Raw genomic sequence first — 18,480 nt, forward strand, 5'->3', positions numbered from 1 at the left:
AAATGCCCGAGTGCTCGATACTCGAATCTAGTAAATCGAGTGCTCAGGTGTTCAACTCTAGTAACGAGTATAATGGAATGTAATGGGAAACTTAAGCTTTTTCCCTGGAACACCAAAGGGTTCTGATAGGGAAGGGGAAAAAAACAACAAAAGCAATGACTATGAGGCAATAATGCCTGACTGACTCCCTCTAATATGCTGTCCCTTTACCAGCAGCTCTTTCTACACGAATTGTAGCCAAGAGCTCTATTAATAGAGAATAGAATGTATGTAAATTGGCTCTAAAAAGACTTTTGGTTCTACGTGGCAGCAGCAAAGTACGGAAAGGGAATTTTCCCTGACTAGATGCCTCTAATACCCTACACCTTCTCCAGAAGCTAACCCTACACAATTGTAAACTAAGACCAGCATTATTAGATAATATAATCTATTTGAATTAGCCCTGAAAATGACTGTTGGTTTAACTTGGCACCATGAAGGACGGTAAAGCCCGCTTTACACGCTGCAATGTATCTTACAATGTGTCGGCGGGGTCACGTCGTAAGTGACGCACATCCAGCATTGTAAGTACATTGCAGTGTGTGACAGGTACGTGCGATTGCGATTGAATGTGAAAACGTTCATCGCATGCACATCGTACCTGTCTCTAGAATTGCACGTTAGATTGTTCATCGTATCCGGGGTAGCAAACATCGCAGTGTGTGACACCCCAGGAACGATGAACAGATCTTACCAGCGTTCTGCGGCTCCCGGCCCACAATGCGGAAGGAAGGAGGTGGGCAGGATGTTTATGTCCCGCTTAGCTCCGCCCCTCCGCTTCTATTGGCCGGCTGCCGTGTGACGTCGCTGTGACGCCGAACGTCCCTCCCACTCCAGGAAGTGGACGTTCGCCGCCCACATCGAGGTCGTATGGACGGGTAAGTACGTGTGACGGGGTTACTCGTATGTGAGGCACGTTCAACAAATTGAACGTGCCACACATACGAGGGGGGCGTTGCAAATCGCATGCGAAATCGTATGCGAAATTGCAACGTGTAAAGCAGGCTTTAGGCTATAAAATGCTGTAACCCACTGACCCTTCTCTAGCAGAAGGTCTTCAACACTATTTATGGTATTTATGGATACAGTGTGTGAAGCATGGTGTCACTGGGTATTTTATGGATGCGATGATGCTGAGTGGTCAGCCTGAGTAATGTTAGTAGTCAACATGACTACAACATTATCGTGCTTGATGGGAAATTCCCTTATGTTTAGTGGCTGAAAACATGCCTGGCGGGGACATGGTGTTCGAGCACCCCGATACTAAGCCAAGTATCAAGCGCGCTGATCAAGTAAAGAGCAGTGCTGAGCATGGTCGCTCATTCATTACGGATAAGTTTTCCCAGTCACTATGCTCTTCACTTTGAAATCTATATTGAAAACAACAGGTTGACTATATTTCTGTTTAGATGTAGAAACTTGGCACTGAAGATAAATGTGAATAGTGGTCTTTTATTGAGAAGAACTTGTAGGACCAGCACAAGCACAGACGATTCAGTGGCCATATAGACAGCGGTGGACACCTGACTATGCCAGTTGCCAAGTTGCTATACCTTCTGAGAACTCCCTGTACGCACACTGATGAAGGTCTTTGACCAAAACATCTGTGCTTGTGCTGGTCCTACAAGTTCTTCTCAATAAAAGATCACTATTCACATTTAAATTGAGTGCCAAGTTTTTACATCTACTTGAGACTGTTTTGGACCTTACTTGACCACCACCCCAGAAGTGCCGTGTGTAGCAACTCACTATATTTCTGTTTAGTCACTAAACCGATGCCTCTAACTTGTGCAGATTATACTTTATAAGCCTCTTTTCTGTCCTTATGGGCACAGTAGAACTTTCTTGCTGTCAAAAAACCATGCATTAACAGATATTCTCATTAGCTTTACTTAAGCCTAATTCTAAAACTGAAAATGTAAGAATAAGTTGATTATCACAGCAATCATAATTACAGAACTGATGCAAGAGCTAGTTGTAAATTCTTACACTTGTTAAAGAGCACTCTTGCTTATCCAACTGTGGCTGACCTCTTACTACCAGCAAAGCATTATAAGAGATTGACCTCATACATTGCACTCCCAAGGGCTCTAAACTCTAAATTTCATCCTCCTTTTTAGCACTGATCATTTCCTCTCTTGATTGACTAATGACGCAGTTCTTTAATTATGTCTCTATTCTGACATAGGCAACCCTTCCCAAAAGTAGTGCCTCACTTTACTGTAAATGACACAAAACATGATTTTCCTGTCGGTGTAATATTCCACACCTATAAGTCATAGATTACTATAAACAGTATTTCTAGGAATGTTAATTGTGAAAATGCACCTTGAAATTTGTATAACTTCTTAGTGGGTACAGAATAGTTTACTCTCGCTCATGATCAGTCTACACGGTACGTGCCAATGTCCACTTTTAATTACATAAGTCACATACTTTTTAATAATATGTGAATCAACCTCGGAAGAATTTCCCCTGGTGGCAAACAACTGATGCCAAATGGCTGGGATCCTTGGAGCCAATAGCTGTCACAACCTGAGACCACCAGTGGATCCTCTAGTTTTTGGACTTGGCAATAAATTTCTAACCCTATTTGATCTGCTTTGATTACAGTTTGGGAGATTTAGGAAACTACCCAAAAGAAAAACTGTTACACGTGGTAACTAATTACAGCACATTACCCAATGAGCACTTTAGCTGTAGGAATGAAAAGTGCTCATTGATTACACAGCAGCTCCCGTTACACAGTATAAAGAGGGAACTTGTCAGGTGCAATATGCACCCAGAACTTCGAGCAGTTCTAGGTGCATACTGCTAATCCCTGCCTAGAACTCACTGTATCTAGTAGCATAGATAAAGAGATCATTAGAAAAAGTATAGAGTGTAGGGACTAGTCCTAAGGGCATTAGTTCCTGTGCTCATTCCACCCTCTTAGCATGTTAGCACGCCTATAGGGATATACTAATATGCTATTAAATACAGAATCATCAGCGGTGACGCGCGTGCCTGTGTCCGCTGTCACCGCTGATCAGAAGTCCAGGCACTTTCATACTAGTGGTATATTTTGGTTGAAACATTGTGTTTTTTGAGAAAAAAAAATGAAAATTTTGCAGTTTTCAAACTGTGAATTTTTATACCCTTCAACCCAAGTTATATCACAAAAAATATTAATAAACAACATGTCTACTTTACATAAGCACAATTTTTGAAACATTTTTTTAGGAAGTTAGAAAGGTGAAAGTGTTATTAGTAATTTCTCATTTTTCTAACAAAATTTACAAAACCATTTTTTATTTACACACGTGGTCAAAATTGTTAGTACCCCTCATTTAATGAAAGAAAAACTCACCATGGTCACAGAAATACCTTGAATCTGACAAGAGTAATAATAAATAAAAAAAATCTATGAAAATGAACAAATAAAAGTCTGACATTGCTTTTTTGCGTCCACAGAATTTTTTAAAAAATAAACTCATGAAATAGGCCTGGACAAATTGTGGCACCTTCCTTAACTTAATATTTCAAGGCAATCACTGCAATCAAAAAATTCCTGTAACTGTCAATGAGACTTCTGCACCTCTCTACAGGTATTTTGGCCGCTCCTCAAGAGCAAACTGCTCCAGTTGTCTGGTGTTTGAAGGTTGCATTTTCCAGATGGCATGCTTCAGCTCTTTCCAAAGATGCTCAATAGAATTTAAGTCAGGGCTCATAGAAGGCCACTTCAGAATAGTAAAATGTTTTCCTCTTACCCATTCTTGGGTGTTTTTAGCTGTGTGTTTTGGGTCATTATCCTGTTTCTGTGACTGAGACCAAGCTTTCTGACACTGAACAGCACATTTTCTCTAGAATCCCTTGATAGTCTTGAGCTTTCATTGTACCCTGCACAGATTCAAGACACCCTGTGCCAAATGCAGCAAAGCAGCCCATAACATAATGCCTCCTTCATGTTTCACAGTAGGGACAGTGTTCTTTTCTTGATATGTTTCATTTTTCCATCTGTGAACTTAAAGCTGATGTGCCTTGCCAAAAAGTTCCATTTTTGTCTCATCTGTCCATAGGACATTCTCCCAGAAGCTTTGTGGCTTGTCAACATGTAGTTTGGCAAATTCTAGTCTGGCTTTGTTTTCAATAATGGTGTCCTCCTTGGTTGTCTCCCATGAAGTCCACTTTGGCTCAAACAACGATGAATGGTGCAATCTGATATTGATGTTCCTTGAGCTTGAGGATTACCTTTAATCTCTTTAGAAGTTTTTCTGGGCTCTTCTGTTACCATTCGTATTTTCCGTCTCTTTGCTTTGTCATTAATTTTCCTCCTGCGGCCACTTCCAGGGAGGTTGGCTACAGTCCCATGGATCTTAAATTTCTGAATAATATGTTCAACTGTAGTCACAGGAACATCAAGCTGCTTGGAGATGGTCTTATAACCTTTACCTATAACATACTTGTCTATAATGTTCTTTCTAATCTCCTGAAACAACCCTTTGTTTCATTTTGTCCATGTTGAGTGTGGTACACACCATGTAACCAAACAGCATAGTGAGTATCTGAAGACCTATGTACAGGCCCACTGACTGATTACAAGATTGTAGTCACCTGTGATGCTAATTAGTGGACACACCTTGATTTAACATGTCCTTTATTTTCAGGGGTACCATCACTTCTGTCCAGGCCTATTTCATGAGTTTTATTTTTTTTAAAGTTCTGTGGAAGCATGGTTGAAAAGCAATGTCTGACTTTCATTTGCTCATTTTCATAGATTTTTTTATTTATTATTAACCCCTTAACAACCGCAAGCAGTAATATTATGTCCTAACGGTTATAGTATTACTGCCCGTGGTCTGCCGCCAGCAGCATGCCGCGATCGGCGCACATCTCAGCTGATTTTCACAGCTGAGATGTGTGCCTGCTAGGCTCGATTAGAATCATTATCTGCTCGTGCCATTTAACCCCTTAAATGATGCTGTCAATATGTGACAGTGCCATTATAACGCCATCGGCGGTAAACATTTACTTACCGCCCGATAACGGAAGTCACGTGACATGATCACGTGACGTCCGGTAGTTGTCATGGTAGCACAGGATCATGTGATGACTCATGTACTGCACATGAACTACTTTCAGTTTCACTCAGCCCATAGCCGAGTGAAGCAGAAAATGAGCATATCTGCTGTTTACAGCTGTATATCTGTGATCAGGAGATAGTGCAGCGCGATCGGATTGTTGATCCTTATAGCCCCCTAGGGGGACTAGTAAAATGAAAACAAAAAGTAAAAAAAAAGTTTTAAATATTAAAAAAAAACCTTAAAAGTTCAAATTACCCCCCTTTTGCCCCATTAAAAATTAAAGGGTTAAAAAAATAAAAAAATATACAAATATTTGGTATCGCCGTATTCAGAAATGCCTGAGCTATCAAAATATAAAATCAATTAATCTGATCAGTAAATGGTGTAGCGGCAAAAAAATTCCAAACACCAAAGATACGTTTTTTGGTCGCAACAAATGTTTTGCAAAATGCAATAACAGGCGATCAAAACGTAGCATCTTTGCAAAAATGGTACTGTTAAAATCTTCAGCTTGAGGTGCAAAAAATAAGCCATCACTGAGCCATAGATCCTGAAAAATGAGAACCCTACGGGTCACGGAATATGGCGTGCGCCGATTTCTTTTTAACCCCTTATATAAAAAGTAAACTTATACATGTTTGGCATCTACGAACTCGCACTGACCTGAGGCATCACACCCACACATCAGTTTTACCATATAGTGAACACAGTGAATAAAATATCCCAAAAACAATAGTGCTATCGCACTTTTTTTTGCAATTTTTCCGCATTTGGAAATTTGTTGCCGTTTTCCAGTACAATATATGGTAAAACCTATGGTTTCATTTAAAAATACAGCTCGTTCCGCAAAAATTGAGCTCTTACATGACCATATTGACTGAAAAATAAAAAAAATTACGTCTCTCGGAAAAAGAATGGCGAAAAAAACAAAACGGAAAGTGAAAAATCGGCTGGCCATGAAGGGGTTAATTTTGCCAGATTCAAGTTATTTCTGTGACCATTGTGGGTTTTTCTTCTTTCTTTAAACGAGGGGTACCAACAATTTTGACCATGTGTGTAAGTACCACATCATATTTCAAGTGACCGAGGAGTCTAAGTGACAGAAAAGTCCCAAAATTGGCATCATTTTAAATATTACACCCCTCAAACTGTGCAAACTCAATTCAAGAAGTGTATTAATCCTTTACATTCTTCACAGGGATTAAAGCAATGTGGAAGGAAAAAAAATAAATTTTAATTTTTCCCACAAAAATGTTTCTTTTGCCCCATATTTTTCATTTTCACATTGGTAACAGGAAAAATTGCAGAGCAATTGGTATGGTTTATGTTCTCCTGAGTATGCAGGTACCCCATGTGTGGTGGAAAACTACTGTTTGGGCTCATGGCAGGGCTCAGAACGCAAGGAGCGCTATTTGACTTTGGCGAGCAAAATTGACTGAAATTAATAATGTATGTCATGTTGCTTTTTCAGAGCCCCTGATGTGCCTAAACAGTGGAAACATCCACAAGTGACCATATTTTTGAAACTGCACACCTCAAAAAATTTATCTAGATATATGTTTAGCACCTAGAACTCACAGGTGCTTCACAGAGTTTTATCATGTTGAGCTGTGACTATAAAAAAAAATTGTTTCCCATAAAAATGTTGCTTTGCCCAAAGTTTTTCAGGTTTAGAAAGGTAAAAAGAGACAATAGACCATACACTTTGTTGCCCAATTTTTCCTCTGCATGCCAATACCCCATATCTGGTTGAAAACTACTTTTGAGGCACAGTACAAAGTGAAAAAGGGAAGGAGCACCATATTGCAGTGCAGGTATTACAGCTATGGCTTGTGGGTGCAATGTCACATTGGCAGAGCCCCTGAGGTGACAGAACCACATAACCCTGCTATAATTGACTACACCCTCAATGAATTTATCTAGGATGCAGTAATGATATTGACACCACACGCGTGTCACGGTATATTATACCATTGGGTGTTGAAAAAAAAGATAAGACATTTTTACCACAAACATTTTGTTTTAGCGACATATTTTACATTTTCACATAGGAAAATGGTTAAAAATAGCATCCAAATTTTTCACCCAATTTCTGCTAAAACCTGGCTGTACAGTACTACTTAGCCACACTGCTAGACTCAAGAGGCAAGGAAGGGAGTGATATTTGACTCCTGGAGCGCGGATTTTCCTGGAACAGTTTGCGGCCTCCATATACAGAGTCCCTAAGCGCCAGAAGAGCAGAATCCCCCTCAAGTAACCTCATTTTAGAAATTCACTCCTCTGGGAATTTATCTATAGATGTAGTGACTATTTTGACTCCATGTTTTTTTCCAGAAACAAGCAGCAATAGATGTAAAAATTGCAAACTGTGATTTAATGCTCAATACATTGCCAGGGATCGAGCAATACTGTACACTAGTCTGACTGGTGGGTGCCCAGCGGCTTCTCCCCACCCACTGCCCTAGATTGACAGGTCTGGGCCTACGTGCATGTATATGTAGACACCTGTCAATCCAGAGCAGTGGGTTGGGAGAAGCGTCTGGGGGATCCACCTATCAGACTAGACTAAAGCACAGTTTGATCCCGGCAGCTACTAATAGTATGTTTCGTTTCTGAAACACCGCAGCATTTCTGAGTCAAACATACCCGGTTCAGTTCATAAAGCCAGTGCATGCTACATGCTGCCTGTGAATTGGGCAGCATATACTGTATCAGATGTCAGGAATGTTATGGACAGATTTCTAATGGTGCCATATTAATGATGTATTCAACAATCAAGCATTAATTCCAATGCGATATCATTTTGTTTTACAGATTATGTAAAATGTAAAGAGATGCAAGTGGCAATGTAACATCAAACATATGCAATAGTAGAATTGTAGAAATTTGGCTGCATAAATTTATTGTGTGTTATACCAAATACAATAGCGAATTCCGATAAGAATATCAAATGAATATATTAAAGATCTTACCTTGGACAGTGAGAAGCTGGAGGCTGAAACGGACATAATTGCTCCACCGTTGTCTCACAAGTTACAGCCTGAACTACAAAAACAATATACAATACATTATATAGATTCAGAGCATTTTATTGATTTCATTAAATTGCATATAATATCGCTTCACACCAAACTAACATACTCACATGATACTTTAGAGACTGTAAAGGAATTAGCAGATTGGTATTTGCTGTTGGGAAAAATAAACTCATATTTAGAAGGCAGGAATGTATTTTCATTATTTTACATGAGGTAGAATAAACATGATGTAATTAAAAAAAATACACGCACATTCAAAACTGTGTATATTGTAGACTAATATCATTAGATTAACCCCTCCCCTCCCACAAAATCATCCAAATGGTATACTATGTCATTTTAGGTTAGAGTGAACCATATGAATTAAGCAGCTTGTCCACGCTTTTTTACTAAGGTATCATCCATCATCGGAGGTGAAGGCAAGGAGTTCCGGTTAGCACTAAGGGATTACTAGATTTTATTACAAGAAGTATTATGTGACTGCAGACTTCTGAATGCTCACAGCGGGCGCACCACCTGCTGTCATGATTCTCCAGGGCCACAGGTATATGATTTCCACACTTCTGTCCAGATTCCGACTGAATTTTCTCCGCCTCACTCAAAACAAGTAAACTGAGTGAGGCTGCACAGATCTAACAGGAATGTAGCCTGAAGTATGCATATCGTACACATGCGATCACATGACTCCAGACACATACAGGAGAATCCTGACAGCGTGCTATGTGCACACTGTGAGGATTCAAAAGTCTTCAGTCACAGTCACTGAAGAATTTTTGACAAAAACTGGACAAACAATTTAATGTATTAATTTTGTATTGAAATTATATTGTTAATACTTTAATATGACAACTTCCAAAATTACAAACATGGCAATAATTACTAAAACCACACAAAAAAAATCTTGAACTCCTGGAAACACACTGAAAAGCAGCAACATGTTCATCTACTGGAGAAAATCTTTCATATTAAGGCCACGTGCACACGCTGAGTATTCGGTGAGTATCTTTCCTCAGTATTTGTAGCCAAAACCAGGAGTGGGACAATCATAGTAAAAGTATAATAGAAACACGGCACCAGTTCTGCATTTTTTAACCACTCCCAGTTTGTACACCAAATACTGAGGAAAAGTTTTAGCTTTAAAGGTAAAATGACAATAATGATCTTGAAAAGCCTATAATTCATTTTCAGTTACTGTATATATGGCGAAACGTGACCAGACATACAGTACAGTAATATATAAATTACTAAGACGCTGTTTGTAAGGAAAACCATTTATAAGGAAACTCACCCGATAGCCTGAACCCCATTTCTGTAAGATTTTATGAAGTAATTTCTTCTCCCCTGTCGCGTAACATCGACCCATCCACCTTCATTATCTATTGCACCAGAATGTATGGCTGCTCTACAAACACTTGATTGCTAAAAATGAAAAGAAAATTCTCAGTGAATTTTGAGATTAATAAAATCAATAACATCCATTTTTTATATATTATTCAATCCTTAAAAAAAAAAAAATAAAAAAAAAAATATATAAAAAAAATTCAACCATTACAGCAGGGGTGAGGGATTCAGGTGGAGAAGCAAAGAGATCTTTTATCTTAGGCCCCTTTCACACGTCAGTGATTCTGGTACGTTTGTGCTTTTTTTTAAACGTACCAGAATCACTGACATACGCAGACCCATTATAATGAATGGGTCTGCTCACACCAGTGATTTTTCACTGCACGTGTCTCCGTGCGGCGTACCCGCGTGTGCGTGATTGCCGTACAGGGGGACATGTCCATTTTTTTTCTGGCATCACTGATGTCCCACGGACCACGCAGTGGTGTGGTCCGTGAAACACGTGCCAGAAAAAAACGTGCTTTTAAAATAAAAATCATTTTTACTCACCCGGCTCCAGCGATGTCCTCTGCAGCCCGTGCAGCTTGTTGCTTCTGAGCCGGCTCATTACTGTCGCGCATATTCATGATGCACGACACAGCCGACCCGGAAGCAGCTGCTGCAGGGGTCAGTGCCGGCCGAATGCTGCACCGCGGGAGCGATCAGCACCATGGAGAGCGGGAGCGCGCATAGGTGAGTTAATTTCTAAGTGCAATCACGGGCCACGGAGAACGGAGCCCGGATTGCACTTAGACAACCCACGTGTGCCGTGATTCACGCCACACGGAGGGACATGTGCGTGTTTTACACGCCAGTGAAAAACGTCAGTGTTTTTCACTGACGTGTGAAACGGGCCTTAAAGTGTAATTCTATCCATCCTTCTCTTTTCCAGAACGTGGTTGATGAATTGAAAGAAGTAACATTACCGCTCAGCAAAGTCGCAGAGTAATGCACAGTGCAGCATGACCCAGAGTGACCACCTGACCTAGCGACCCTGAACAAGAGACTTCATTACTAACACCCGGGTTTGATGGCAGCTGACACCAACCAGATAAACTATTACCCAGATTGACAATGAACCAGTATAATCAGGAAGAGCCTTGGCTAAGCTCCAGAATTGGTGCATTTTATGTGATGCACCACTTCTAAGGCGGATGCGAGCTGCTATGTTTAGTCTGGGAAGGGCCCAATAACCATGGACCTTCTCAAGAAAAAAAAAACTAGCTACAGTATCTAGCTCTCTCTATCATATTTACATATCTTTAACACGTCAAAATATTTAATTCGTTGAAGGCATTAATTCTTGTCCGTGTTACACGAATGGCACACAAATGTCATCCATGTACTGTACGTGTTTTTCATGGACCCATAAACTTCTATCACCTCTTTTTATCCATGCTGATGGTAAATAAAATAGACATGTCTCCATGTGATATGGTCTGTGTGAAAACACAGAGGTGTTAAAATCAACATCTATTTTAATGAACATGAGTGTGAATGTGTCTACAGTACGTGTGAAAATGGACACAAAACATACTGGAAACACAGATGTGTGGAGGGAGCCTTAGGCTAGATTCACATGATTATATGGCATCAGATGTGAGTGCATTGGATTCGATATGCTAATCACCCTTGGCTCTCACTGTGCTGCCAGTGTGAGCTGAGTGTCATGCAACTGTGATCCGATCCTGCAATTGGATCACAGATGAAGAGAAGAAGGAGGGATATATCTCCCCATCTCCTCCATTGTCAGCTGATGCTATTATCACACTGCAGTCAGGTGTTATCCTAGTGCAGTCGGATGTTTCACTCGCACCCATAGACTTTTATGGGTGCGAGTGACATGGCTCTCGCTGACAATCACAGCATGCTGCAACTTTTCGCTCATTTAGAATCTGGATAAGAAAAAAGGTAACCAACTGCTCTCCCTCATTGAATAACATTGGTCCTAGTGCAATGCAAGATTTCCTCACATTCCACTCGTCCGAGTCATATACTTGTGTGACTCTACCCTAAGGCGGGCTTTGCACACTACGACATCGCAGCCCGATGCTGCGATGCCGAGTGCGATAGTGCCCGCCCCCGTCGCAGCAGCGATATGTGGTGATAGCTGGCGTAGCGAAAGTTATCGCTACGCCAGCTTCACACACACACTCACCTGCCGTGCGACGTCCCTGTGGCCGGCGACCCGCCTCCTTGTTAAGGGGGCGGGTCGCGTGGCGTCACTGCGATGTCACACGGCAGGCAGCCAATCAGAGCGGAGGGGCGGAGATGAGCAGGATGTAAACATCCTGCCCACCTCCTTCCTTCCGCATATCCTACGGAAGCCGCAGTGAGGCCGGAAGGAGACGTTCCTCGCTCCTGCGACTTCACACACAGCGATGTGTGATGCCGAAGGAGCGAGGAACAACATCGGACCGTCGCGTCAGCGTAATCATGGATTACGCCGATGCTGCACCGATGATACGATTACGACGCTTTTGCGCTCGTTAATCGTATCATCCAGCCTTTACACACTGCGATGTCGCATGCGATGCCGGAAGTGCGTCATTTTCAATTTGACCCCACCGACATCGCTCCTGCGATGTCGCAGTGTGCAAAGTGCCCCTAAGGCTGTGTTCATCTAATATATAAAGCTGAGTGTATGTGTGTATGAGTGTATGTGTGTATGTGTGTATGTGTGTTTGTGTGTATGTGTGTATGTCCGCTAAAGGAATCCGCACCGTTGCATTTACAATCACGAAATTTTGCACAGACACTCCATGTGACCCAGGGAACATCATAGACTATGTTTGGGCGGAAAAATGTAACTCTGCGCTTTACAATTACTCGCCAAAAATCCTGCCACCATTAAAGTGAATGGAGGTGGGAGCTACAGCTATTAATAGCAACTGTGAGTGGTTACTATAGGAACAAAATAAACTGTTAGCATAAAAAGCATGTGTGAGAAAGAGACAGAAAAAGATAGAGACAGACTGGGAAAGAGACAGAGATAGAAACAGAAAGAGACTGCCGGGAAAAGAGACAGCCCTGGAAAGAGACAGACAGGCAAAGAGACAGCCAAGCAAGGAGACAGCCCTGGAAAGAGACAGCCCTGGAAAGAGACAGCCAGGCAAAGAGACAGACGAGCGAAGAGACAGACGAGCAAAGAGACAGACAAGCAAAGAGACAGCCCTGGAAAGAGAAAGACGGGCACAGAGACAGATGGGCAAAGAGACAGACCTAGAAAGAAACAGACCTAGAAAGAGACAGAGGGGCAAATACACCGACAGTCAAAGAGACAGCCCTGGAAAGAGACAGCCCTGGAAAGAGACAGACGGGGAAAGAGACAGACCTGGAAAGAGACAGATGGGGAAAGAGACAGATGGGGAAAGGGAGAGCTGGACAAACACACAGCCCTGGAAAGAGACAGCCCTGGAAAGAGACAGCTCTAAAAAGAGACAGCCCTGGAAAGAGACAGCCCTGGAAAGAGACAGACGGGGAAAGAGACAGACGGGGAAAGAGACAGATGGGGAAAGAGACAGACCTGGAAAGAGACAGATGGGGAAAGAGACAGATGGGGAAAGGGAGAGACGGGCAAAGACACAGCCCTGGAAAGACACAGCCCTGGAAAGAGACAGCCCTGGAAGAGACAGCCCTGGAAAGAGACAGACCTAGAAAGATACAGCCGGGCAAAGAGACAGCCGGGTAAAGAGACAGCCGGGCAAAGAGACAGTCGGGCAAAGAGACAGCCCTGGAAAGAAACAGGCCTGGAAAGAGACAGATGGGGAAAAAAACAGACGGTGAAAGAGACAGCCCTGGAAAGAGACAGCCCTGGAAAGAGACAGCCCTGGAAAGAGACAAACGGGCAAAGAGACAGATGGGCAAAGAGACAGACCTGGAAAGAGACAGACGGTCAAAGAGACAGACTATCAAAGAGACAGATGGTCCAAGATACAGACTGTCAAAGAGACAGATGGTCCAAGAGACAGACCGGGGAAAGAGACAGACCGGGGAAAAAGAGACAGACCGCGGAAAGAGACAGACCGCAGAAAGAGACAGACCGGGGAAAAAGACAGACCGGGGAAAGAGACAGACCGGGGAAAGAGACAGACCGGGGAAAGAGACAGACCGGGGAAAGAGACAGACCAGGGAAAGAGACAGACCAGGGAAAGAGACAGACGGGGAAAGAGACAGACGGGGAAGGAGACAGACGGGGAAAGAGACAGACCTGGAAAGAGACAGATGGGCAAAGAGACAGATGAGCAAAAAGACAGACGGTCAAAGAGACAGACTGTCAAAGAGACAGATGTCCAAGAGACAGACCGGGGATAGAGACAGACCGGAGAAAGACAGACCAGGGAAATAGACAGACCGGGAAAGAAACAGCCCTGGAAAGAGACAGATGGGAAAAAAGCCAGACGGGGAAAGAGACAGCCCTGGAAAGAGACAGCCCTGTAAAGAGACAGATGGGCAAAGAGACAGATGGGCAAAGAGACAGACCTGGAAAGAGACAGACAGTCAAAGAGACAGACTGTCAAAGAGACAGATGGTCCAAGAGACAGACCGGGGAAAGAGACAGACCGGGGAAAAAGAGACAGACCGCGGAAAGAGACAGACCGCAGAAAGAGACAGACCGGGGAAAGAGACAGAAGGGGAAAGAGACATACCGGGGAAAGAGACAGACCGGGGAAAGAGACAGACCGGGGAAAGAGACAGACCGGGGAAAGAGACAGACCGGGGAAAGAGACAGACCGGGGAAAGAGACAGACGGGGAAAGAGACAGATGGGGAAAGAGACAGACGGGGAAAGAGACAGACGGGGAAAGAGACAGACGGGGAAGGAGACAGACCTGGAAAGAGACAGATGGGCAAAGAGACAGATGAGCAAAAAGACAGACGGTCAAAGAGACAGATTGTCAAAGAGACAGATGGTCCAAGAGACAGACCGGGGAAAGAGACAGACCGGGGAAAGAGACAGACCGGGGAAAGAGACAGACCGTGGAAAGAGACAGACCGCGGAAAGAGACAGACCGGGGAAAGAGACAGACCGGGGAAAGAGACAGACCGTGGAAAGAGACAGACCGGGGAAAGAGACAGACAGGGAAAGAGACAGATAGGGAAAGAGAAAGCCGGGCAAAGAGACAGATGGGCAAAGAGACAGACCTGGAAAGAGACAGACAGTCAAAGAGACAGACTGTCAAAGAGACAGATGGTCCAAGAGACAGACCGGGGAAAGAGACAGACCGGGGAAAAAGAGACAGACCGCGGAAAGAGACAGACCGCAGAAAGAGACAGACCGCAGAAAGAGACAGACCGGGGAAAAAGAGACAGACCGCGGAAAGAGACAGACCGCAGAAAGAGACAGACCGGGGAAAGAGACAGACCGGGGAAAGAGACAGAAGGGGAAAGTGACAGACCGGGGAAAGAGACAGACCGGGGAAAGAGACAGACCGGGGAAAGAGACAGACCGGGGAAAGAGACAGACGGGGAAAGAGACAGACGGGGAAAGAGACAGACGGGGAAAGAGACAGACGGGGAAAGAGACAGACGGGGAAAGAGACAGACCTGGAAAGAGACAGATGGGCAAAGAGACAGATGAGCAAAAAGACAGACGGTCAAAGAGACAGATTGTCAAAGAGACAGATGGTCCAAGAGACAGACCGGGGAAAGAGACAGACCGGGGAAAGAGACAGACCGTGGAAAGAGACAGACCGCGGAAAGAGACAGACCGGGGAAAGAGACAGACCGGGGAAAGAGACAGACCGTCGAAAGAGACAGACCGGGGAAAGAGACAGACAGGGAAAGAGTCAGATAGGGAAAGAGAAAGCCGGGCAAAGAGACAGATGGGCAAAGAGACAGACCTGGAAAGAGACAGACAGTCAAAGAGACAGACTGTCAAAGAGACAGATGGTCCAAGAGACAGACCGGGGAAAGAGACAGACCGGGGAAAAAGAGACAGACCGCGGAAAGAGACAGACCGCAGAAAGAGACAGACCGCAGAAAGAGACAGACCGGGGAAAAAGAGACAGACCGCGGAAAGAGACAGACCGCAGAAAGAGACAGACTGGGGAAAGAGACAGACCGGGGAAAGAGACAGAACGGGGAAAGAGGCAGACGGGGAAAGAGACAGACCTGGAAGGAGACAGACGGGGAAAGAGACAGACCTGGAAAGAGACAGACCGCAGAAAGAGACAGACCGGGGAAAGAGACAGACCGCAGAAAGAGACAGACCGCAGAAAGAGACAGACCGGGGAAAGAGACAGACCGGGGAAAGAGACAGAAGGGGAAAGAGACAGAACGGGGAAAGAGACAGACGGGGAAAGAGACAGACCTGGAAGGAGACAGACGGGGAAAGAGACATACCTGGAAAGAGACAGATGGGCAAAGAGACAGATGAGCAAAAAGACAGACGGTCAAAGAGACAGACTGTCAAAGAGACAGATGTCCAAGAGACAGACCGGGGATAGAGACAGACCGGAGAAAGACAGACCGGGGAAATAGACAGACCGGGAAAGAAACAGCCCTGGAAAGAGACAGATGGGAAAAAAGCCAGACGGGGAAAGAGACAGCCCTGGAAAGAGACAGCCCTGGAAAGAGACAGCCCTGGAAAGAGACAGACGGGCAAAGAGACAGATGGGCAAAGAGACAGACCTGGAAAGAGACAGCCAGTCAAAGAGACAGACTGTCAAAGAGACAGATGGTCCAAGAGACAGACCGGGGAAAGAGACAGACCGGGGAAAAAGAGACAGACCGCGGAAAGAGACAGACCGCAGAAAGAGACAGACCGGGGAAAGAGACAGACCGGGGAAAGAGACAGAAGGGGAAAGAGACAGACCGGGGAAAGAGACAGACCGGGGAAAGAGACAGACCGGGGAAAGAGACAGACGGGGAAAGAGACAGATGGGGAAAGAGACAGACGGGGAAAGAGACAGACGGGGAAAGAGACAGACGGGGAAGGAGACAGACCTGGAAAGAGACAGATGGGCAAAGAGACAGATGAGCAAAAAGACAGACGGTCAAAGAGACAGATTGTCAAAGAGACAGATGGTCCAAGAGACAGACCGGGAAAGAGACAGACCGGAGAAAGACAGACCGGGGAAAGAGACAGACCGGGGAAAGAGACAGACCGCGGAAAGAGACAGACCGCGGAAAGAGACAGACCGGGGAAAGAGACAGACCGGGGAAAGAGACAGACCGTGGAAAGAGACAGACCGGGGAAAGAGACAGACAGGGAAAGAGACAGATAGGGAAAGAGACAGATGGGGAAAGAGACAGCCCTGGAAAGAGACAGCCCTGGAACGTGACAGCCCTGGAAAGTGACAGCCCTGCAAAGAGAAAGCCGGGCAAAGAGACAGATGGGCAAAGAGACAGACCTGGAAAGAGACAGACAGTCAAAGAGACAGACTGTCAAAGAGACAGATGGTCCAAGAGACAGACCGGGGAAAGAGACAGACCGGGGAAAAAGAGACAGACCACGGAAAGAGACAGACCGCAGAAAGAGACAGACCGGGGAAAGAGACAGACCGCAGAAAGAGACAGACCGCAGAAAGAGACAGACCGGGGAAAGAGACAGACCGGGGAAAGAGACAGAAGGGGAAAGAGACAGAACGGGGAAAGAGACAGAACGGGGAAAGAGACAGACGGGGAAAGAGACAGACCTGGAAGGAGACAGACGGGGAAAGAGACAGACCTGGAAAGAGACAGATGGGCAAAGAGACAGATGAGCAAAAAGACAGACGGTCAAAGAGACAGACTGTCAAAGAGACAGATGTCCAAGAGACAGACCGGGGATAGAGACAGACCGGAGAAAGACAGACCGGGGAAATAGACAGACCGGGAAAGAAACAGCCCTGGAAAGAGACAGATGGGAAAAAAGCCAGACGGGGAAAGAGACAGCCCTGGAAAGAGACAGCCCTGGAAAGAGACAGACGGGCAAAGAGACAGATGGGCAAAGAGACAGACCTGGAAAGAGACAGACCTGGAAAGAGACAGACTGTCAAAGAGACAGATGGTCCAAGAGACAGATGGTCCAAGAGACAGACCGGGGAAAGAGACAGACCGGGGAAAAAGAGACAGACCGCGGAAAGAGACAGACCGCAGAAAGAGACAGACCGGGGAAAGAGACAGAAGGGGAAAGAGACAGACCGGGGAAAGAGACAGACCGGGGAAAGAGACAGACGGGGAAAGAGACAGATGGGGAAAGAGACAGACGGGGAAAGAGACAGACGGGGAAAGAGACAGACGGGGAAAGAGACAGATGGGGAAGGAGACAGACCTGGAAAGAGACAGATGGGCAAAGAGACAGATGAGCAAAAAGACAGACGGTCAAAGAGACAGATTGTCAAAGAGACAGATGGTCCAAGAGACAGACCGGGGAAAGAGACAGACCGGAGAAAGACAGACCGGGGAAAGAGACAGACCGGGGAAAGAGACAGACCGCGGAAAGAGACAGACCGCGGAAAGAGACAGACCGCGGAAAGAGACAGACCGGGGAAAGAGACAGACCGGGGAAAGAGACAGACAGGGAAAGAGACAGATGGGGAAAGAGACAGATGGGGAAAGAGACAGCCCTGGAAAGAGACAGCCCTGGAACGTGACAGCCCTGGAAAGTGACAGCCCTGCAAAGAGAAAGCCGGGCAAAGAGAAAGCCGGGCAAAGAGAAAGCCGGGCAAAGAGAAAGCCGGGCAAAGAGACAGCCGGGCAAAGAGACAGCCCTGGAAAGAGATAGACGGGCAAAGAGACAGATAGGGAAAGAGAGAGACAGACAGACACACACAGAGATGGAGACAGAGACATAGAAACAGACAGACAAGGAAAGAGACAGACAGAGAGACAGACAGACAGCAACACACATACAGAGACTGGGAGAGAGACAGTTACAATCCCGGGCAACGCCCGGATACTACAGCTAGTGCAGTACATTTTGAAGTGGAGCTTAAAATGAAATCCACTTTCAATTCACCCAAGGAGTTTCTGTTC

At 44.9% G+C, this 18,480-nt stretch overlaps 1 protein-coding gene across 1 annotated transcript in view; it reads right to left on the reverse strand.

Annotated features, from left to right (window-relative positions):
• The window catches only part of CRISPLD1 (cysteine rich secretory protein LCCL domain containing 1), a 123,272-nt gene that overhangs the window by 29,867 nt on the left and 74,925 nt on the right, over positions 1-18,480 (reverse strand). The window contains exons 10-12 of the mRNA XM_075316300.1: positions 9,429-9,559; positions 8,248-8,291; positions 8,075-8,147 (exon numbers count right to left, since the gene is read on the reverse strand). Of these exons, the coding sequence (XP_075172415.1) occupies positions 8,075-8,147; positions 8,248-8,291; positions 9,429-9,559 (248 nt within the window). The remainder of the gene's footprint in view (positions 1-8,074; positions 8,148-8,247; positions 8,292-9,428; positions 9,560-18,480) is intronic.

This window comes from Anomaloglossus baeobatrachus, chromosome 6 (assembly GCF_048569485.1).
Source record: "Anomaloglossus baeobatrachus isolate aAnoBae1 chromosome 6, aAnoBae1.hap1, whole genome shotgun sequence".
NCBI lineage: Eukaryota > Metazoa > Chordata > Amphibia > Anura > Aromobatidae > Anomaloglossus > Anomaloglossus baeobatrachus.